This window comes from Triplophysa rosa, linkage group LG18, assembly GCF_024868665.1.
Source record: "Triplophysa rosa linkage group LG18, Trosa_1v2, whole genome shotgun sequence".
NCBI lineage: Eukaryota > Metazoa > Chordata > Actinopteri > Cypriniformes > Nemacheilidae > Triplophysa > Triplophysa rosa.
Window position 1 is genome coordinate 6,402,097 of NC_079907.1, and position 22,938 is coordinate 6,425,034.

The 22,938-nt window shown below is 40.6% G+C and overlaps 1 protein-coding gene across 9 annotated transcripts in view; it reads right to left on the reverse strand.

Annotated features, from left to right (window-relative positions):
• rbfox3a (RNA binding fox-1 homolog 3a) overlaps window positions 1–22,938 on the reverse strand; it is a 402,031-nt gene that overhangs the window by 9,563 nt on the left and 369,530 nt on the right. For 8 of the 9 annotated variants that reach the window (XM_057358077.1, XM_057358076.1, XM_057358082.1 and 5 more), the window contains 8 exons: window positions 21,459–21,512; window positions 19,487–19,579; window positions 18,158–18,218; window positions 17,063–17,116; window positions 11,590–11,722; window positions 9,861–9,900; window positions 6,950–7,014; window positions 2,211–2,289 (listed from right to left, as the gene is read on the reverse strand). In XM_057358077.1, the coding sequence (XP_057214060.1) occupies window positions 2,211–2,289; window positions 6,950–7,014; window positions 9,861–9,900; window positions 11,590–11,722; window positions 17,063–17,116; window positions 18,158–18,218; window positions 19,487–19,579; window positions 21,459–21,512 (579 nt within the window). The remainder of the gene's footprint in view (window positions 1–2,210; window positions 2,290–6,949; window positions 7,015–9,860; window positions 9,901–11,589; window positions 11,723–17,062; window positions 17,117–18,157; window positions 18,219–19,486; window positions 19,580–21,458; window positions 21,513–22,938) is intronic. The other variant, XM_057358078.1, reaches the window with a different exon arrangement.

The window sequence follows — 22,938 nt, forward strand, 5'->3', positions numbered from 1 at the left end:
GAATTCGGTGGGTGTCAGAGTTCATAGAATTCCACGACAGCAACCAAAACAGGCCGCTACACGGTACGATTTCATCATTTTCGGCTGGTGCGTGTATCTCTACCTGAATCGAACCCGTTACAATACACCAAAGCTCTATCGTGGCTGTCTGCCGCTCAGGTTTATTGATATCTTACATGCAGAACTTTCCCTCTCTTTAACCGGACCACAGCGGTGCCCTCTCTGCTCCAGCCATACGCAGAAAACTTCAAAGCCTCCAAGGCCTCTTTTCAGCTCCAACCCTTCATGCGCGAAACACGCCCGCCTTAAACGTGGCATGAATTCTGTTCGAACAGAGAGCAAAGCAAACCCACTTTTTTCTAACTCTCTGAGGAGCTCATTATTAAATACTTTTTACTTGTGATCTGCTGGTCAAATATGATTAAATCATATTCATTTCATTCTCAGCAGGCTCGGCGCTCGAACAGTTTGGCTTTTTCGCCGCCACCGGTTTGATCCTGACATCGTTCAGAACTCTGAGTGCCCACCTCCTCCCCCTCGCGCCCCATGATCCGCTGGGGAGCGGCGTTCGGGGGGTGAGGAATATTTGCTATGTCTTAAAGTGGCAAATTGAAGTCTCGAGAAAGGGAGGAAAATTTGAAAAAAGAAAAAGGAGGCAAAAAAAGCAACACAGGCCACAGTTTTAATTAAGTAAATGAAGAGGAAAAAATGGTCTTAATTAATGAAAGCTTTTAGCTAGCAGCTGCACCGGGGAACAGGACGGTTTTGAGAATCACACGGATGTCGACTTGGTAAATTCTAGTCATTTGTCTCAGACACAGTGTTTGTCCAATAAGCCTCATGGGCAGGGGGAGGTGGGTGCGATGAAATCTTTTATTCTTTCTTTTTTTGTGGCTTTCCCTCTATCTCGCGCTTTTCTTTAATCTCCCTCGGCACGCTGCCGCACGCGCTTGATGGTCGTTAATCTTGAGAGAAGTCCCAACCAACAACCGCACAAAAAACAGATCATGAAGAGATTTCTTGTTTCGTGTTCAGATAGGAGTTTGGAAATTTTTCATCTTTGATGTTAGCTGCAAAAGCTAGCTAAAAACAAACATTAACAGGACGACTATCCCCACATCATTTCGAGAGAGCTGATAAGCAAAGGATAATGGCTCATATGGAAAGTCTTGTTAAACCGGTAACGTGTCAGTACGCTGGGAAACCCCTTGCATTTAATGAGATACAAGGTGCCTAAGACCATTGTTGACAAACCGTCACATAGACATACATTATGATTATATAATGCCAATCAGCCTCAGAATACAGACATATAGCTACACAAAATATGCATTTCAAAAATGTTCATCAGAGTCCAAAATTAACATTATTAAAAAAAGGTGCATTTTATTTTTTGAACGATTAAAGTAAACCGAGATCGAATGGTCTGTAACTTTATTTAAAAAAAAGAAACTAAGTTGAATTCTTATGAATGCTGATATGCTACTAAAATATCTTTTAGATTATTAATTTCCATTTATTACACTTTTTTACTCTTCTCTGTGCCAACTTTTACAGCAGCCACAAAAAGTATTTAGACACCTACGCCACACTTAAAAATGTATGAATATCTAACAAAATACCAAGCCAAGTGGCAATTATCCTAAAGAAACATACTTTAGCACTAATGCACTTTTTCAAGCAAAATGACAACGACAAGAGAAACTCGTTTGTTTCATTTTGCAGAAGCCACTTGGTCTGATATTTTGTTATCTAATGCAATGTAAATGTATACATTAAGTGTGACTTAAATGTCCAAAAACCTCTCATTAAGCCACTAAAGTGATAAAGTGAAAATGAGCAATAAATCTAAATGTATTCACATTTCAACTACATTGTAAAAAAGCAGAAAAAAGATTCCATCCATAGGAAGAAAACAAATATACAGTATATAGATTTCAAAATATAAATTCAAAATGAAGTCACGGCTGGCACATTTTCTAAACGTTACCTCACCCGTCACTGTGGCAAAACATTAATTTTGGACCCTTAATGTATGATCAAAAGTACAATATTAAACATCCCAACTACATATTAGCAGTCCTATTTTTTTAAATAAATCTGCATTATTACTATTGCACTAGGCTTTGTCTTGTATGTTGTTGGGGTGCTTGGGTCTGTGGAACGTTAGGGCACGGATAAATGTTTCATGCATCAAGATCTAAACTCACCATAGTGCCCACGCTGTACGTGGCTGCAGGTCCAATCGTGTGGTGATACGGGTCTGCTGCTGCAAAGACTCTGCCATAGCTACAAGGCAAGAAAGAAAGATGGAGGGGCATTGAAGCTTTGAGAAGATAGTACAGTATGCTCCAGTGATCTCTGTTCACCAGATCCATTATCACTACACGCTTCTCTCTCTCATCCACTTTCTGCCTGTTTGATAAAAATGCAATCACCTGCTTGCTATAAATATACCATGTAAAGGTGTGAAAGTGATCAGCGGTCTGATATTGTTTTGAGAGTATTTTATCGTACGAGGATATGATAAATATTGTATTGAATATGGGATGGTTAATAGGAAGATACAGAAATCGCAGGGTAGTTCCTTAGTATCGAGTTCTTTTTAGATTTTGTCATGTTTCTGTATCACATTCGTTCCTATATGAAAAAATAGTTTTTATAAAATGGTTAAAAAAGATATACAACTTAAAACTGGCACTCTCTTAAATGCCCAGTGCACATTAATGAAAATGTAGCATTTCCATTTACCAAACACATGAGAGTTACAAAAAGAACTGCATAACTAGAAAAATCCAGCAAGAAAAGACAGTAAATTGGTGGTGGGAAAATTCATGGATACATAAGGATTTTGTGTTGTTGTTATACATAAAGAACAGAGAGAGAGAGAAAGTGAGTTTGTGTTCACAGCCCTCTTTATACTTCCCATGCTCCTTTGCACTCTCACTTATTTACCCGTCTGCACTGTAAAGACGCACAGGGCTGGTGGCGGCAGTCGCATTCTCCGACTCTTTTCATTGGTACCGGTTTGGAACTAATTCCTTCAAGATGGGCCTTACTTCTTCCTTTACTTATTTATTAACCTCCTTCTTCATTTGTTGACTTTCCCAACAAACACACGCTTGCAAATGAGGGCCTGCGGGGAGCAGATAAGCCGGGTGCTGAGGGCACGGACTGAGAGAGGAGAAAAGAGGTGGGGGGGGATCCTGGGCCCAGACATGCTATTACATATGGAAATGCTATCGGATCTGACCAGGTTTTTGTCATCCGGGATTATTACAACATCAAAGGTCAGGCCAGCTCAGTGAAGTGAGAAAGAGGAGCTGAGCAGAGCGGATTTAAACTGCCTATGACAGACAGCGCAGAAGAGGGTGCCTGGGAATCCCCACAGCATTCCAGCTGGACGGAGCTATTTAACCTACAACTTAACTGGCCAGAGAAGTACACCTGGACATCCTCCCAGACCCCTAGACAACAAAATCCCTAACATTAAAATGACTAATATTCTTAATAACACTGCATGACATATAACTTTAACAAATATGACAAAATGATGAGAAATTAATACTTTTACATGCTCTAAACATGATTCTAGAAGACTTACTGTATGTTAGCGCAAACAAATAATTCTCTACACTTTTTGCTCTCTTATATTATTTATTATTATGTAATAATAATTTCATTTCATTTTACAGTATTTATTTAATTTATTATTTAAATTTTTGCTCATTTTATTAACATAGCACCTTACAAGAGCCCAAGGACATTTTACAAAATAATGGAGAAATAAATATATGTCAAATAAAAATAATAAAGGGAAAATATTTTTATTTATAAAAGTATTTTACTTTTTGAAAAAAATTATGTATTAAAATGATTTATTTTTTATTCTTCATAAAAAAGCATATGTATTAAATAAATAAATAAATCCGTAGATAGATTAAACAAATATAAAATGTACAAAGAACTGAAGAAATATTAGGAAAAATTAATATAAAACACACATTTTTGTAAAAAATATGTATTTTTTAAGACTAGCATTAACTCATTTAGTAAATGTATATGTATTCGTTCTTATAAGATTATATATCAGTTTACAAACCTCAGAAGTTCATTTCTGGACCCCCAGTTAAATATCTGGACATTGTTATTAGCATTTTGTTTTAATATTTAACTTCTGTGTCCTTTATACACTTAATTTTAAGTTGCATTTCAAATCAGTATGTGCAATGCAAAGCTGGCTTGTGAAACTAAGGAGGTGAAAGACCAGAGATGCAGAATGAGGTGAAGAGAGTAAAAGGCAACAGAGAAAGATGGCTAAAGCAAGCGCAGAGGAATGGCAGTCCTGTCACCTGCTCTGATGTGGATCTGTGCTTGGCTCTGATAAATCTTACATTATCTGGGCTCTTCAGGCTAGCAGGCAGGGCCGTGGCTTATCGGCAGTGACACGCTCAATCTTGCCTAGATTAAACCAGTGCCTGTTCTGATCCAACCTGACAGGGTCCCCACAGGTCCCGGATAAATTACTCACAACCTCGCACCACCTCAGTCTTAGCACATTCTCATGCGCACAGCCCTGTGGCCTGAAGTGAGCGAGTTAAGTGGTTACGGATCTTTAGGTTAAATTCAAGTTCAACGGTAAGTGTGTATCAAAGATAGAGAGGCGATATCTAATTGATCCTATTTAACTGTCTTTAATGTGAGAGCAAATCTATTATGCAATGCTGGACAACTCAAAATCTAGTTTTTAGCATTTAAGAATGCACTCTGATTTTTGTTCAAGCTGCGCTAGCGGTTGGGTTTAGATGTTTTAATGACACCTAGTGGTGCGGATGCAGCATCAGGCAAATGTTTTAGTTAGTGCCTTTGTAGAAATGTGCCATGTTTGGTCTGTTAAAAGGGGGTACTGAGATAAAGGGCCAGATTTACTAGACAGGGCAAAATAGCGTGAGAGCACACTTTCAAAAAAGCTCAGATGGGAGTGAAAATTTCTGCGGGTGATTTACTAACAAGGCGCACATTAAAAACACAGGGGCAATAATATTGCATTCCCATAATGACTATCCAAGAGCAGCGCAAATTAGTGCAAGGTTTAAGACATGCTTTTTTTGGTCATTAAGTAAACTGCAAATACCTGTACAAGGACGAGCGCAAACCTTAGTAAATCTCAGTGCGTGATATATCTAAATACTCTTGCGTCTGAGGAGGAAACTCCTACAAATGAATATGCAATAAGGTCAGTCGCAAAAACAGCTGCATCCACACCCTTTCAGCCCTCATTTTCACTGTGTGTCTTTAGTAAATACCGACAATAGTTTCTTATGCCAAAAGAGGCGTTTGCGCTGTCTCAAGCTGTTAGAAAATCTGGCCCAAAGTTTGTTGTATTTTCAATGTCAGCCACCTAGGCTCCAAGTAAAACAAAACTTAAAAGCTTATAGAAGGCTAATATGAAGCTACAATCCTTAGGTTTTGCCGTATTCGAATATTGGCATCTCTGTTTGAAAATTGCAGGTTACTTTACGCACAATACAATACAGGCAAATGACGTCAAATTAATATTTTCTGTGAAATCGTATATTGTACATGACAGCTTAACGTTGAGCGCGTTTACATGCACAGTCTTACGCCGATTATGCTTAATAAGCTGATATACGTAAGGTCATGTAAATGCGTAAAACGTTTTTCTTTTATCGGGGAAAGGTCATAAACGGCTTAAGCAAAAACCAATCGGCAGAGGTAGTTTTTTTGCACATTACTCCAATTTCGCGCTGCATGTAAACGCCTTTACCGGTTTTCTCTCAGTTTTGTTTATGTGGGCATGTCTGAAAGTGCAGTAGTAAAAGTCCCAAACGGAAGTAATAGTAAAATAACGTATAAAAGTCCGCTCTGAAATCATGCAGTTTTTTGTAGAAATGTCAAAATGAAGAACTATTGTTGCATATGCAGTTACTGCGGACATGAGAAGAGATATAAACATACAGCTTCTGACTGCTTTCCCGCTGCATTTTTAATTACTAAACAGACTATCGACGCTGACGTCACTGCACGCGAGAAACCCGGCAAGTCTCAAACTTCCATGTAAACGCAGTTCTATGCGTAGCCGGTTTTTTACTATGCACGTAAACACGTGAAAACAGGTTTCTTTTTAAGCTGATTTTTGATAGATATCCATTTATTTTGTGCATGTAAATGCACTCACTGTGAATCTGGGTAAGGTAAAGAAAAGTTGCGAATGGTTTTTTTAACTAAAAGTTGGATAGATTGCAGCTTTAAAAGCATGTGTATGCAAGCAATACGTCAAAACCTAAATGAGGAAAAACCTAACGAGGAAAAAACCTAATGAGGAAAATAGTTCTAAATTCTAAAGTTCTCTCCCAAAACATCAGGTGTCCAAATTTAACACCACACTTTTCACTAAATACTGTATTGTCAAAGTTGACAAGCACTTTTTAATACTTTTTATTGGTTAGATATTTGCAAAACCCATTGACAAACATAAAGGTTGACTAATAATAATGATTTATTATTTTATTATTGAAGGTTTCAGAATGACAGCAGCAATATAAAGAATAACAGTTACGAGTTAAAAGCGACAACACATGCTTTCTTTTATACATTTACTATATACAGTATATACTGTATATATCAAATGCTTTTCAAACAGCAAACAATCTTTAGTTTACATCACAGCCACAAAATATGATTCAGCAGCAGGTGTTTTTAAAATGTATGAAACATTCTATTTAATTCTATTTTCATTTTATTGGACATTTTATCGGACAGAGTGCTAATATAAAATGCACTTACAAGTTAATTTTGTCCACGAACATTCCATCGCATTCCAGCGCCCTCAAAGCTAATAGACATGGACTACAAGCCACAAAACTCCAACTTCGGCCATCTGGCAATCAACAGAGAAAAAACAACGCGAGCGCTGCAGGATTCTTACCTGTCACTGTAGGCCGCTGCAGCTGCCGCGGCTGGTTGGGCGTATCTGTATGCTGCATAGCCACCCTGTCAATTACATAAGGGCATCCGTCAGACACATGCAAACAGCAGGGCATCGGTGACATGAAATCATGTTCTGTCACATTGTCCTCATGGACTGCCAAAGCTTCCAGAGCTTTGGAACCATCTGGGAACAATACTCAGGGTAATAACAATACAAATATTGAATGAGGAGTAGACAGAACAATTGTATGGGATAAATATTTAGCAGTTGGAATGGAAGTCCTGCCCTTTAGTACAAGCCAATTGCATTTTAAATCACATTTTGCATGCTTTTCCAAAGCTATGCTTTTAAGCTATATATTTTATCAGTGCATGCATTCCCAGTGTCATGTTTTTGATTGTGTGAAATGTACTATTTGGAGCGAGATTTATGACACCATTGTTGTCCGAATATTTGTTTTGGAGACCAAAGCTGTACTTGTTACAATCCACCAAAGCCCAGAAGATCAGTTTCAACCAGGCTCCATTTAAGACGGCTGCTGAAGAGCACTTGTCAATGCTCTCTGAAATCACCACAGAGTGATTTAGTTGGTATTTAGTGTGCCGATACAGCTTTTTGTGAGAAGTTGTGAGAAGCCTTTTTGTTTAATGGGAAATTGTCAGATTGACTGCATTAGCTCTTCATATGGATCTCGGCACGGATACAGATGCCTAACAGCCCGAGTCCAAAAGCGAACCGTCTGAGAACCTTCACTTATCTACGCTGAGTGCAGCGATAGCGGCACGACCGGCCACGTGTTCTTCCACGGCGCATCAATCCCATCAATTGAAATGGCAGGGCTGGGCAACTATCGATCAGCGTGGTAAGTGGCAATCTGGTATAAACAATTAAAATCAGTCAATGTTTGCTTACTGCGAACGAACCAAATGGAAGATTTGGCTGAAGCTATTGAAGGGCCCTTTTAATTAATGTGGCCAGCCAATACGAGTCCCCTGGCTCCGTGCCCAGGGGAGCGGCTCTGACACGCAGAACGTGCTCATCAGCGGCTGGAGAACGACAACACTAAATATTGCTTGTATAAGCATTAGATGACATCTGACAAAGCTATTAATTGCTCCATTCAAGCCGGCTATTAATAACCGTGTTGTACGAGGCATCCGATGACATAAACCGAGATTGTTAGCCACAACGACCGAACGTTGTCTGCTGGTCTACTTCCGACGATATTTTGTGAACACTTACACGACAAACATGCCAAGCTTTAAACAAGCAGGGGATGTATTTTCTGGCTGCGAGCGAGAATCTAAGTGGCTGGGCTGTTTATTGAAGTGTCTGTTTTAATGAAACACAGCCTTGCTCTTTTGTTACTTTACCTCGCTGACATCACCGGTACATTATGCAAATAGTCACAGTGCCAAAGCGTGTTCAAGACCAAAGCGTAGCAGATACAAGACTGAACACTGAATTATGGACGCTATCATTTATTTTTTTAACACGGGATTAATGTCCGAAGCTACTCTGCTGAGATCAAATGTTTTGCTACTGGATCACAAAAATCAGGTCACGGCACAAGCGTGTACATGGGTTCTGGAGATGTTTAGCCTTATTTTTTATACACACAGTTGGTCTTAAAGTTGTCTAAACTTTAGGTTATCTGAAAAGTTGATTGGGGGTCTGCAGAGAAGGATCGTAAGTATATTGGCAAGAAAATGTACTCTACGTGCAAAAAATAGCTCGACTGCGAGATCTATCTGGGACTGAAGCCACAGTTTTGGCTACGAGTCTGTGAACTTGGCGGCGAGTGTGCTGTTGTGGATGCCAGGTAAAAGCATCTCGGTTATGTCCATGCTCATCTGTCCTGTTTCAGATATAAATGTTGAATTAATTTCCATTTTTCATGCAGCGAGATAATCTTAAAAAGAGAAACGCGCTCTCTTATCATGTGATTTACTAATACGTTCTGACGATCTGTCAAAAACAATAGGGTTCGGGCCAAATCTCAGAATGTAGAGCGAGGCCTTTGGGCTGTGTTTTAATGGAAGCTGAGAGAAAGGCGGATCAAACGAGTGCCACAAATGAAATGAAAAACACTGTAACGTCAACTTCGTCTACTTGATCCGACGTGATTTTCCTCCCACATAGATAAAATGGGGATGGATGAGATTGTATGAGTGTAGAGGGTTCATTTCTGGTTCATCATACAGGTTAGCATTGACAAAGTCCACAGAGATCAAGCAAAGCTGTGTGGATGCTGGAAGAGATTCAGTCGTGTGTGATTTCATTGGGGCATGTAGTGGGACCCTAACAAGACTTTTAGTATGGCACAAATGGGCCATAGTGGATTCACACATGGTGACCTAGGCCTTATTAAAGATTCAAGACCAGCTGCTCAAGTTAGGCTTTGTGATAAGAGTACAGCCAAAAGTGCTCTGCTGGGGAATGTGTCTCTCCTCCGTACAGATCGGCATGTGATTGCCGTTTTACAACAAAATAACACACTACTTGCAACCTGTGCAGTGCCAGTTAAAATGATTTATTTCAAGTTTTAAGTTTGAACTCCGATTAAGTTTTAACTCTAAAAAATACTGGGTTATTTTCAACCCAGCGTAGGGTCAAATAGGGACAACCCCAGCCGTTGGGTTAAATTAACCCTGAAAATAATTATATTTGACCCAACAACAGGTTAAAACATCCCAGCAAAGGTTAAATTACAACCCAACAGTTTTTTCACAAACTCATATTTTACTTCCTTCAGCGAACAAAAATATTGTTTTATTGCTAACAGACATAGAACAACTATGCTAGTTTATAAAAGTTTGGGCTAACAACAATAACCCAGGCAGGTTGCCATCTTTCCTCCCTCACTCCAAAAACAGTAGAAAAAACAGCAGGGTGGGAAAATACTCACATAGATCTCAGCACCGTAGAAGCCATCTTGGTAAACCACACTGCAAAAACACAACAAGAAGTAACAAAACACAAATACATCAGAGTGGAATGTCTATAGAGTTTTCTCTCGCTGTATAGAAAAGGAAATAAATTATGTAGCAATGCATTCATTCAGCAGACAACACAATGCAGTCCAGACTGAGAGAAAATGGGAAAAAGATTTCAAAAGATGGTAATTTTCTGTGCTCAGAGAAAAACAATATTGGTTGGTAATAGGCTTTGCTCTGTCTTATCATTGGGGAAAACTAGCGAGACACGCTAGTCCTGCTAGCCAATAGATTGTTACGGCACTCACTTAATCCTTGGTGTTTTGAGTCAGATCTGTGGGCGTGGCTTGTTGGTTTTGACTAAATCTTTGGTGTTTCAAGTCTTACGAAACCTTTACCCTAACCCTAACCTTACTCTAACCATATAAACTACCTATGATTGTTAAAATTGACGAAAAAACACGTTTGGGTGATCACGTCTGACTCGAAACACCAAGGATTTAGTGAGTGCCAGATTGTTACACACTTTATAGCCTTTAAATGGACATACAGCAGTTTAGAGAAGAACACATATAATGTTAAAATGAACTATTTAATGAAAATTTAATGGAATAGTTCACCCAAAAATAAATGTTGTGTTATCATTTACTCATGTTGTTTCAAACCCTTATGTCTTACTTTCTTCCTTAGAACACAAACGGTAGAAAATAACATTGGGCTATATAGTAATATACAGTATATAATTCAATATTCTTTATATTTTTGATAGTCTTCTGAAAGAACATGCTTAAAACGTGATACACTAGTGTTCCTCAGTGGGCAGATAGGTGTAAGCAAAGAGTTGAGAACTTAAAGGGATAGTCCACCCCAAAATGAAAAAAAAAAAGATACAATAGGCCCTTTTCACAATGACGTCACTTAACTTCCGCCTTTTCGCAAAGCAGTGTATCATAACATCCGTCTCGCAACAAACAAGAAGAAGAAGAAGAACTTCCGTTTTGCCGTCGCGCTGGAATTTAACAACAGTGAAAAAAAACTGACAGAACACGTATTCAAGTACTTATCCTAGCACCTTCGCTAACACAAAAAGAAAACACTTACCTTCATAATCAAACAGATACTGTTCATCGAAGAATTTGTATCCTTTCTCTAGCTTTGATCTTGTTGTTAGTGAAAATTTATCTGCAAGACGTTGTACATCATCTAGCTGTATTTGTGGCAGATGAGCAAGGGACTTGGTAAACTCCATTCTGAGGCGCTAGCGGAAGTAACTTCTTCTTGAGTTTTACTGGCGGTTAGCAAACCATCTTATAGGTGCATTACCGCCACCTTATGAACTGGAGTGCTAGCGGAAGTAACGATACACTGCTTCGCGGCAGAACGGAAGATGCGTGACGTTATGTGAAAAAGGCATATCACTGATCTATATAAATGACTGGATTGCGCCTAGAATGCTAAACCAATGAAGCCACCGGAAGCGATCGACTTACAGTCAAAATGACGATATAAAATAACCAGTTTTTCAGCTTATTAGGCTGAAAAAAAATCTCCAACAAGTTTGGAAATAATAACAGTATTTAATAAAAAAAATCTATAAGTGCTACATTTTATCCAGTAATGACATCGATCTGGGACGAAAATAAGGCAAGCATTGGTGTGTCTGGCTAGTGTGTTAATGTTTTTGGGTGAAGGGTGACTCACGCTCCATAAGCAGGAATCGGAGGGGGTGGAGGCGCGGCGCGGAACGTGTTGTAGACGGCACGTCCTCTGCCTCTCAAGTGAGCACCCCTGTAAGCAACCGTCGCTCCTGTGGTGGGATATGGAAAGCCTGTCACTGCAAAACAAAGCGAAAGATAGGTAGAGACAGAGTTAGAGGTAAAAACAACAGACATCTGACAAAGAGGTGACATATGCTTTTGCTTCTAAGGATGCACCTGTCACCACCAATCAGCTTTCAGTCTGCACTGTGACATCACACTGACATGATAAAACGTGCTCAGGCACAACACCGATAGCTGGTCTAAAACAACTGCGACTGATGTCAACCTGTGTCATGTTGACACAACAAATCAAGGAGGACGTGTTAAAGGGGTCCAAGCAAGAAGTTGCAGCAACCAAATTTTAAACCGGATATCAACCCCATGACAAAATAAATATATACAGTATATATACTGTATATTTTGCACCCTCCCACCTAAATTTAGATTCACTGCTTTAAGAAGTGGAAATTTAGTTGCTTTATTCTAAACGCAGGGAGCAAGGGACAGTGAGGTATCCCTGTCTGAGGGAAACCTCTCTGTTGTGGTTGTCTCTGAAAACTTGAGCGTGGGGTGTGTGAGAGAACGTGTTTGGCTGCTCTCCCGAACTGGAGGGGTGTGTGCGAGGCAGGGGAGATGGTAGGCTGTTGTAGGTGAGACACAAGGTGCTGGCACGCAGGGCTGCGAGAGCAGATGGAGAGGATTGTTCCGAGTAGCAATCACAGGTTGGCTCCATCCCTCATCTCTCTCCCCCACACACTTCCCCAGCCTCACGCCACCGCTGGGGCCAGACCCTGCCCGGAGGAGAGCGGGGACAATTCAGGGTCAAGCCTGGGAGAGGTGGCGGAGAGAAAAGGCAACTGTGTGTGTGTGTTAAGGAAAGATTTAGGGATATGGAAGTGAAATGGAGAGAAGGAAACTTGAGATGGAATGTTAAAGGCCCTGGTTTTGTTTCACTCTAACAAAAGAGAAAATATGAAAATAAAGCCTGTTTGAAAGATTTTTAGGATTAGGACAATACAATACTTTCTCCTATTCCAACGTTGCATTACTGTAATGTGGCCAGATGTTTTACATTTAATGGGATTGTTCACTTAAAAAAAATCTGTCATCATTTATTTACCCTTGTGTGGTTCAAAATGACGTGAAGGTGAGTAAATGACGAAATGCTGATAAATCAGCATGTACCAAATACTACCGCAATTTATTTTCCATTTTGACATTACAGTAGCCTATAAGTAGGACATTTTATTGCATTAAAGGCGGGGTAACCGATTTCCGAATTTCCGAGTCAGGCCGAGTACCAAAACAACCTTGCAGCCAATCAGCAGTAAGGTGCACAGTGCACAGGACGGACATTAGCCGAGCGCTGACGAAAGCGAAAGATGGGGGTAGGGGTGTGTTTGTTTTGGTGATTTGAACATCAACAATGGCTAAGAGAAATCGGACACCCCGCCTTTAAAGTGATGAACATTGGGGGAGGAAATGCGGAAATTCACAAAATCCTAATGCTCTCAAACGTAGACTTCATTTTCTTTAACCAAATAATATTTGAAACCAAAATTTTTTTTTTTAAAAGAGAACAGAGGGAACAGCCTAAAAGCATTAAAAAGAGAGTAAGAGAAACTCAGAATAAATGTCTCTCTTTAACCTTCCCTGGGAATGGCCTTGATGACCAATGGCAGAACCATCATTACCCATAATACCGTGCAAGCAAAACAGCCAGCAGTGAGGTATGCAAAGCTCTCTTATTCATGCACCGGCAACACCGGCCTCCCTCCTCTGTGTCACAGGACCAAACTTGACCTCTGTAATGTCCCCAAACAGATCCCTCCACCCACTCCTGATCATTACTGTACAAACATCACCCAAGCAAGCAGTCCATTAATAGTCAATATGTGTCAAAGACAGTACTTTTAATGAGGTGGACTGGGTTTATTTTAGACAGATAAATGTAGTAAGAGCACATTTAGCCCACGAGATGACCCACTGCCTTCTTCAATGTCAGTAAAACATCCAAACACGTTCAATTTGGTCTTCTCTGCATGGCACACAACAAGCATATCTAAAAAAAAATAATCGAGACACTAAAATGAATGTTTGCTATTTTAATTCTGTATCTGCTCTCAGACAAACAAACACAATAAAATTAGTATTTTTATGCATCAGCAGAGGTGGTGTACGGTGCGGCCTTCCATCAGAAGTAAAAGAAAGACATACTGCTGTAGGTAAGGCGTTTGCTCTTTCGTTTTGATATAGAGTGGTGCTCTTGACATTTTAATTCCTCCCTTTTAAGCTATAGGGTCTGTGTTAATATGCCAAACAGTGGTCGTCTCTGATATACGCCAGGCCATGGTCAATTTATCCCGAATTCCAGTCATGGGCAATGCTGTTATATTTCCTTTGATTTTGCGCATGCACATTATTGTGCCATGACGTACATAAATGTAATCTCATAATGAGCTATGGGTCTGCACGCAGCACCGATTCAATAATAAGCCATAAATCATTCCAGCCAGTTATGACACCCCATAAAGCCCATGAAACACACAACAACAAAATTATATGTGAGCATAAATCCTATTAGCCCTGCTTGTGGTATTTTAACATGGGGAAGGTGGTTTTGAAAACAAGAACTGGCCCAGGTTGCACACGTGCACATCGGTGTGAGATAGAGGTCTACGTGCAGCCCTGAGTAGACTTTCCAGAGAAAACTAAGAATGACCACGGCTGGTCACACGCCAGTGAATTTATCTGGGGTTACTAGCAGTGAAAAGTGTCCCATTGGGCTATTTGGATGAAGGGGGGCAATTACATCTCCAAACCCCTCAGGACTCTTTCATTTACTGCAAGACTGGCTTCTTTAATGCGGTGAGCCTGGAAATCACTGGGTGAGGGTCGCTCTTCTGTTGTGAAATGCCTTTAGATAATCAGACCACCAATAAACCCATATCTTGATGAAAATTACACCGTTGCTAGATTAAAAGATTTTTTCTCCCCGCTACTTCTAATATTGTAATTAGGCTACTTAATTTCAATTATAGATCTACTGCAGTGGTCTTGTAATTGAAAAGGCATTAAACACCCACAATGCACTCAAGTTTCAATATGGCCAAAAAATGATTTTTATTATTGTTAGGCCAGTGCAATAAAACAGCATCAGATATGTATACAGATTTGATCTTTAGAGAAAAATTGTTTTTGGCACCAATAGCCAAATGTTGTGCAATAGAGCTTTAGGTGACCCAACGTTTTTATTCTCTTCACTATACTAGCATTTGTAGTAAAGCTGTCTTGTAGCTCAGTGGTTAGAGCGTGGTGCTAGCAACGCCAAGGTCATGCGTTCGATCCCAGGGATAGCACATACTCAATACAAACGATATAGTATCATGCAATGTTAAATTGCTTTGGATAAAAGTGTCTGCCAAATGCATAAATGTTAAAACGTAGGTACGATTAAAATTCCTTATCTACAATGCTTTTAAAAAATCTAATTTACACATGGCCCCAACATGCTTCCAAGGACCTAATAGACTGGCTAAAAGCACTGTCAATCAATCAATATTACGTTTACCACGTCCTTTACGCATGCTTTCCCAGTTCGGATTGAGTACGGCGGATTATACAATTAAATTTGGTGCGCGCGGCTAGCGCCTCAGACCCGCGTCTCCATCTCTAATTTAGCTTTGACGTTGGCGCTAGTTAGAGCCTGGGGGAGAGTGAGAGACAGGAGATATTGAGGTTTAAACATAGAGAGAGTGAGAAGGAAAAGGGCAGATGGAAAACACCCCAGGCTTAGATAAAGAGGGAAACAGTATTAGCGATATTCGCCGGGAGAATATAGACGGCGCCGACGATTCGCGCTGTAAAAAAGGTAAGAGGAGCGTTGTATTGAGGAAGAGGGAGAGAGAGGCTAAGCTTTGTGAGGAAGAGAGAAAAGCCCGACTTCCCTGGAAGAGGTTAAAAGCAGGCAGTCGGCGGCCCTCATCAGTCATTCTACTGAATGGGATTTGAGGACAATAAACCTGTAGCACCCGGACGAATGGAGACGGAGTGCGCTGTCAGCAGCGCACGATTTATGGTGCCCAATTCCGCTGATCTCCCGCACAGAAACTCGGACTGATAAACAGTGATTAATCACCTTTACATCCGATTTCAGCGCCGCCCATCCCCCAACAAAGTACATTAAATGCGGTCATAATTATTTCACGTGAAGCTTCCCCGTTTTTGAACAGTGGGAAGGAAGTAAAGGGCAACACGTGGCAGTCCGTTTGGGGCACTTCTAGAAGCTTCCTTATTTAGTAATAGAAATCTATATCTTATTTCCATTTTGTAGCCTCTCCGCTGGCTTTCCCCTGGGGAAGCGAGGAGGCATATGGTGTCGTTTAGGCTTGGCAAACTTTAGAGGCATGTTAAGACGACTTGAAAAATTAGCATCCAATAAATCAGGCACGCTTGCATCCGAAGCCAAGCCGCTGAAGTGCTGGACCACAGTAAATCTGATTTGATGGGATGTTTTGGGAAGCCGCATGTTCACATGGGAGGCATAGAAGTGCACGTGTATTTGCCGAGTGATTAGAGAAGAAATTGCACGCGCGTGTGATCCTACATTAATGTTGCGGAGTGTACTTGTGTAAAAGCATGCATAAACATTTTACACGCGCCGGATTGCTTTGTGACACATTTGCATTTTTACACGCAGGACACACGCGCGTCACGTATTTGATTGTGAGGTTTTGTGAAACGGTGTGCGTTTGAATGTACGTTTATGCATGCCAGAACCGGGGAATGGAGGGCGGAGAGGGAGGGTAGGCAGGGGAAAAAAAGTGTCAGATAAAAATGAAAAATGACTGCTTTCTGTCACCGATGGTTATTTAGAGTTTTGCAGTAAAGCTGTCCTGAAACGAACAGATTTTAGTCTAATGAGCAAAAAGGCAGGCCGTTAAGGAGCCGCAATGTGCTCAGCACTTCTTCCAAATGAAATACTGTAATACCATTTCCCCCTCATTAGGATGCAAAAGAACTCAATCAAATAAAGAAATCAAAAATCGAGGGGGAGGGGACAAAAACAAACAAACCAAAAAACAACAAATCTTTTCTCTCTTTAAACCAAATTGCTGGAGATAATATTCAGTCAGTCACTACTTCGTCTCAGCAGCTGTGAGAGGGAACGACAGCCTTGCTTATTATCTCTCTGTAAAAGGCATTAATGCAATGCATGATGGGAGAACTCAGTCAGATCAGCACAGCGGAATCAAATGGGCTGTGTGAGCTTTCGAATGCAAGGATAATTTCTCAAGTGTCTCTGGTCTCCAAAACTGATCTTGACATCAAAGCACAGCTGAATAACGGCACATCAAAGAATTTGTGTTTTTGTGCGACGGGCCCTGTGTCCAAAACACTCAACTGCAGTTTACCTGCATAAAATTCAGGACCATAGACCGCTCCCACCACTGGATTCAGCTTCCAGCCTGTAGAGTGATACACAGGGGAAAAAAGAATTAGCTCCTAATGCTTATTGCCATGACCTGTGGAGTTTTTGTTCTCGATAGAGGGTTTGCCTTAGCCGATTAACTCTGAGTGGGATCAGGGGATCGGTTGAATTTGAAAAGAAAGAGATAAAGAGGATGGATTCGGAGGAGAACAAAAGGAGGAACGGTGTAGGAAAGGGAGGGAGGGGATTTCACGTGACGGGGAAATATTTAAGGGGACATTAAGTTAGAGTGGGCGAGAGATATAGAATGCGAAGGGGAGAGAGAGAATGAGAGACAGAGCAGGGGAGAGTAGTGAGCGCTGTCCGATGCACTGTCAGTGATCGATGGGGGCCGTAAAATAGCCTCTCCTCACTCCCCATTGGTTGTGAGTGAAGCGGAGCTGGGGGGTCTATACCGCTGCTGAAATATTCCATCCTTTCATCCTCTCTCTCTCTATTCCAGTCAGAGGGAATGAGTATCAGTGGAAGAGCTCTGGACCCCATGAAGACCCCTGTGTGGAATGAGCCTTGGCTTTTTATTTTTGGTGTAACCCCCCGCTCCTCTCTACCCTGATCCCCATCAGCTAAGCACGCCCCTGGAGCTTTCTGAACAGCAAGATAAGGAGAGCTGTAGGGCTGAGAAATGCTCTCTGTGCGTGCTATGACCCCTTTTTGGTGGGAAACAAAATGTAGATTTCACAAATCATTCATCAATACAGCAGCCTTTAAATATTTGGACGTTACAGCCACACTTAAAAATGAATGAACAGCGTTGCATTAAAAAGCAAAATATTACGCATTTATTTAGGTTCACTTAAAAAGTTGCACGAGCAGACAAATAAAATATCTTAGAAAAAAGTTTGTTGGGTTGTGAATTATACAACAATAGATGTTTTTGGATACTTTCTTGTTGCCAGACTTAGTGGAACATGAGCAAAAACTACACCTGTGGTTACGCTGTAGGTTTAACTGTCCAAATACTTAACAAACGCGCTGTATGCATTTTAATGTAGATTTGAGAGAAAAAAGAAGCTCTTACCGTTTGTATATGGGTTGGCCACTTTTTTGTTCGTCATTACTCGTGCTGTTGCATTATTTACCTGTGAAAAGAGTGCAGACAGAGTTTAAAAGCGGAACTAAAGTCAGCACACAAAGAACACAGAGGCATGTCTCACAAGCACGAGTGCTAGAAAAATCTGGTTCATGCTTTTTGGCAAAGTAAAAAAAAAACATGCTCTAATTATCCGATGAAAAATTATGAGACGCGAAAAATGAAAGTGATCCATCAAGCTCTCATCTTGTGTTTTCCTGCTGGATGTAAGATCTAATCCCGGCTGTTTGTAGAAGAACCGGATGATGACATCTGGTTCAACGTGTAATGAAACAGAGCAAGTCTGGAAATGGGTTTAATGAAACCCGGAGTATTGGAATTCCCCACAAGCCAAGCTGGTGGAGCTTCCTTGAGGCTTTAGCTGCAATTTCATCTGCCACATTGTCTAGACAATTCTACATATTCCCAGACAATACAACCCTGAGGCTGTGACTTCATGAGCACTAATTTTAACCTCGGGAAGGAGGAGCCGGTTCGGTACGAGTTCATCTTACCGTGTGTAATGCTCGGAGAGGCCGAGCAGCTTGTTGATAGTTGGGAGGTGCCAGAGGAATTTAAACATGGCCGCTGGCAACAGAAGCCATGTTAGTATTTCACCCTCATGTTAATTAGCGTTAATAGCTTTCCGTTCCACAGGGCCCACGGAGGTCATTTAGCTTGAGGAAACAACTGGCCTCGACTCCCCCTTGATATATAGGTCTTGGTATTGTTTGTGCATTACATGAATTATCTTAATTGTCCTATAGAAAATCTTAATAGCCCTGTAGAGAGACCGAGCAAAAGTGGAAGAGAGAGAGAGAGACTGCGTCCTCAAGTTAGGAATAAACCTCGACTGTTTGGATTTTAATTTACTTTGATATGTTCACTTAAGTTAAACGTATGCACCGGGTATGTATGCTGTGTGTTTTCACAAGTGATAATAAAGAGTTCAAAAAGCCACATTAAAATTAACTCGCACATATACATCGAAGCAGAAAGGATCATGCACACTCTTGCACGACTGCAGGCACAAACACACAAATAAGGTGATATTACATGTGCTTTCACAAATAATATTTAAAAAGAACCAAAGACAGGCAACACACGCGACATGCAGCGCAGCGAGCGAGCATTAGTGATTCAATGCAATGGGTGGCTGGGGAAATGAGAGCAGGTTCAATCAAACCGACAGTGCTTATGTTCTCATGGGAAGTGTGGGGGTTGGAGGATGGGGTGGGCTTGTGTGATGGGGTATTGATAGTTAGATTAGGAAAGCACCTCGATTTTGCGTCCCTCTACGATTGTACCGTTTAGTTTCTCCCGTGCGCGGTCTGCGTCTGCGCTCGTTTCAAAAGTTACAAAACCAAAACCCTGATGTGATCATAAAGGATCCAATGGAGAATTGGGGGGGGTTGAAGAATTGGATGGATAAGAGGTAAAATGAGGAAGGAAAGAGAAATAGAGAGAAAGGTCAGTCTCAGCAGGGTTGCAAGAGGAGAAATTCTATTCATTAGTAGTGAAATTAGGAATTTTTAGAAGAGAGAAAAGAGAGCTTTAGAGACAAGAAAAGGTAGCATTGTAGACGACAGTTACGAAAAATGGTGACGTTCCAAACAGCATCTCTTAATATTGAAACATGTGGCATGCATGGATGTGTACATTAGTGCATCTGTCCTGCCAAGCATATAAGAAAATATAAAACTGTCCTTCCTCATAAACTTACAAATTCCCCATCTCCAGTAATTGATATAAACTAAAGGAAAGAATGTACCCAAGGCCATATAGCGGCGTTTAACGCACACAGCATGATCTTGCACTCTAGCTGGGAAGAGCCCTTTCCATCCCTGCACCCCCACATCTGCTGTCAGCGGTGAGTTATGGCCAACTGCAACCCAACCACCATATCCGGAATAGCTATTAGGTATGCACAGCAAACAGGAGCGTGGAACAAGCCCTGGTCTTTTAGTTCATACAAGTACGGCCTGGTAATTGCTTTGGGAGGCCTGTTAGTCTGATATGCATACATGGGATCTTCCTTCAGAGTGCTTGGAATAAATAAAGGCCGAAGAAAGATTAAAATGGAAAAGTCAAAAAAGGAACTGGGCGTAAAATTAATCCTTTTGACATTTTGCGCTACCGTGTTCGACAACGGTTGCGAATTTTCCTTTTATCGCGGATTTAATTAGCTTAAACTGCTAATCCGCTGTGTTTTAAATAGCACAAACATATTTGCTCAGAAACCTGGTGAGTTGCCAATAAAGGCCAAATTTTATGGTATGATTGGGATGGTTTTCGTAAAGGAAGATAACTTGATTATGTTGCCTCATATTGGCCAAATTTTTAAAGGGAGGCAAACGTTGCAGAACTAACAAAACAAAACGACAGAAATGTTATCAATAAATGATATTTAATGCAGAAAATACACAAAAGTATCAATAGAAATAGTCGTTTATTACAATAAAACAATAATAATAATAAATGTTGATGATAACAAAAATATTTGAATAATATGTATTTATTAGAATAATATTTATTTATTTAATAATAATATTGTCTTAATACAAATAAAATATTTGGTCTTTTTTAGATGACCGACTGATTGTAAACAAACACAAAAAATCAGACACTTATGAAATTTCAATTAAGGTAGTATACTACCTTAAAAGACAGCTGCCTATAGGCAGTAGGCAACTCACTAGGGGTTGAAAAGAGTTACTGAATACGAATTTGAATGGCTTAGTAGAAAACAGGCTGTTCTTTTAAAGTGGGTTGTGAAGGCAGCGCTTCGGTTCGGTAGCTACACTGCGACGGTTTGTTCCAGCAGAGCCACTAAATTCACCCCTGCACTCGTCACCTAGACGCAGGTGAGAGAAGTTCTCTTCAGCAAAATGTCACTCTCCTTTGAGACCGGCAGTAGCAGGTCTATCTAGAGGAATGGCTATATATAACCCGGAGACTTAAACAGCTGTAAGAAAGCTCTACTGTAAGTGAAGATTCACTACATATGGGTTGGACATTCATTTCATTGAATTATAACTGGGCGAGCTGACTCTTACTCAGCCGAAAGCGTTCTGCTGTCTCTCCGCGCAGCTACCTTTCCAAAACGCTTCAGCGTGCGAACGCGTGACGTTCGAGTTACTTCGCGGCTGCTCTGTAAAAGCTGTAATTATTCGTCTCGTGAAGGGAAGAGAAGACCTGTGGGGAAGAAGAGGTATGAAGTGACAAAGAGCCGCTCTTCCAGCTGACTTACCTTGGAGCCCCGCTCGTTAAAAATAATTTCCACATCCAAAATTTTCCCAAATTGCTGCGGAGAGAGAAAGAGACACGAGACAGAGGTGGAGAGAGACAGAGAGGAGTAATTAGAAGTCATCTCTTTGTCAGGAAACCTGAGCACTTGATTGCAGAGGAACTAAAATAGAAGCCCAGCGCTTTCACCGAAGACCAAACCTTTACATGTCTTCTAACCACGGCAACCAAATTATACCATGGGAATAACTGATCAATATTGGGGAACGTTATCTTGAAGTTTCACGTTACCATCACTCATTATAAACATGAACTAGTTACATTACATTGTCACTTTTTATGGAAAGTGATGCTTTTAAGCTACAGTACTTTGGCATTGCTTTGTCTCGCTGTCAGCTGACTAAGTCAGTGAAAGCGTTACGCTTGGCTTGCATATATTTTTTATGATTTACTTTGGACAAGTGTTTTTCCTCCAACACAGTTTGCATGCACTGACATACAGTATAGGCAACATTACGAAAGGTTTGAACAAATTATGACAAATTGTCTTGCACAAAAAATCCACAGCTGCTCTGAATTCTGTTATTCTGTCCACTGCAAATAACAAAAACAGGATTGCACTAAACTATTCTGGATTTATTTCCGCTCACTATTATTAGTATTTTGTCATTTTTAAAACAGGTGCTTGCATTCAGTTAAGAATGACGCACTGTCTGCTAACTATAAGACCCAAAATGACCAAATAAACTACAAAAACTTTTTCATCCCACTATTATTCTCAACATGGGGAATGGAAATTTTTGTTGTTCTTAAATAACAAATAACCGCAAATAACAAATAGCTTGGATGTTATGGTGTACACACAGCAATACATTACTTGAAGTAATCTGATGATGTAATTGCTATCTAAACACTGCAACCGATATTCTTTTATTGATGGCCGGCCACCCAAACATGCTACGGTGAGCTCCAGGCCGGTTGGGACTCTGTAGCGAGAGCCCTGGGAACGAGCAGGACATATTGCTGATGGAAGCAAACTTGAAAAGATCATAGCACCATCCTGCTGTGTATGCACCAGTGCTCTTAATGGCACGATATGGCTTGTTATTTTCTGTGGTGTTTTTGACTGATAAAAGCCGGCCAAAGCCACAGGAGAGGGTATTTCTGGCTCGACTTAACACCAAACACCCCGACTCAATTAAAAAGGATAATTGGATATAGAGCAGCCATCATCTTTGATGATAAACCATATATTTGTTTATTATCTCATTGAAGAATACCATCCTCGTAATTACCTGTCACTTTGGTTATTATTTTCCAGCTATTTGCGCTTCATTCTGCGGTTTTATCTGATTGTCATTCTTACTACCCCGAAATGCCCAATCTCTCATTTTTATTCCCTAATTAGCATTAACCATGAAACATTGACCACTTCCGCCGAGATAAGGCTTTGTCTGGAAGCTTCTCTCCATGACTGAATGCAG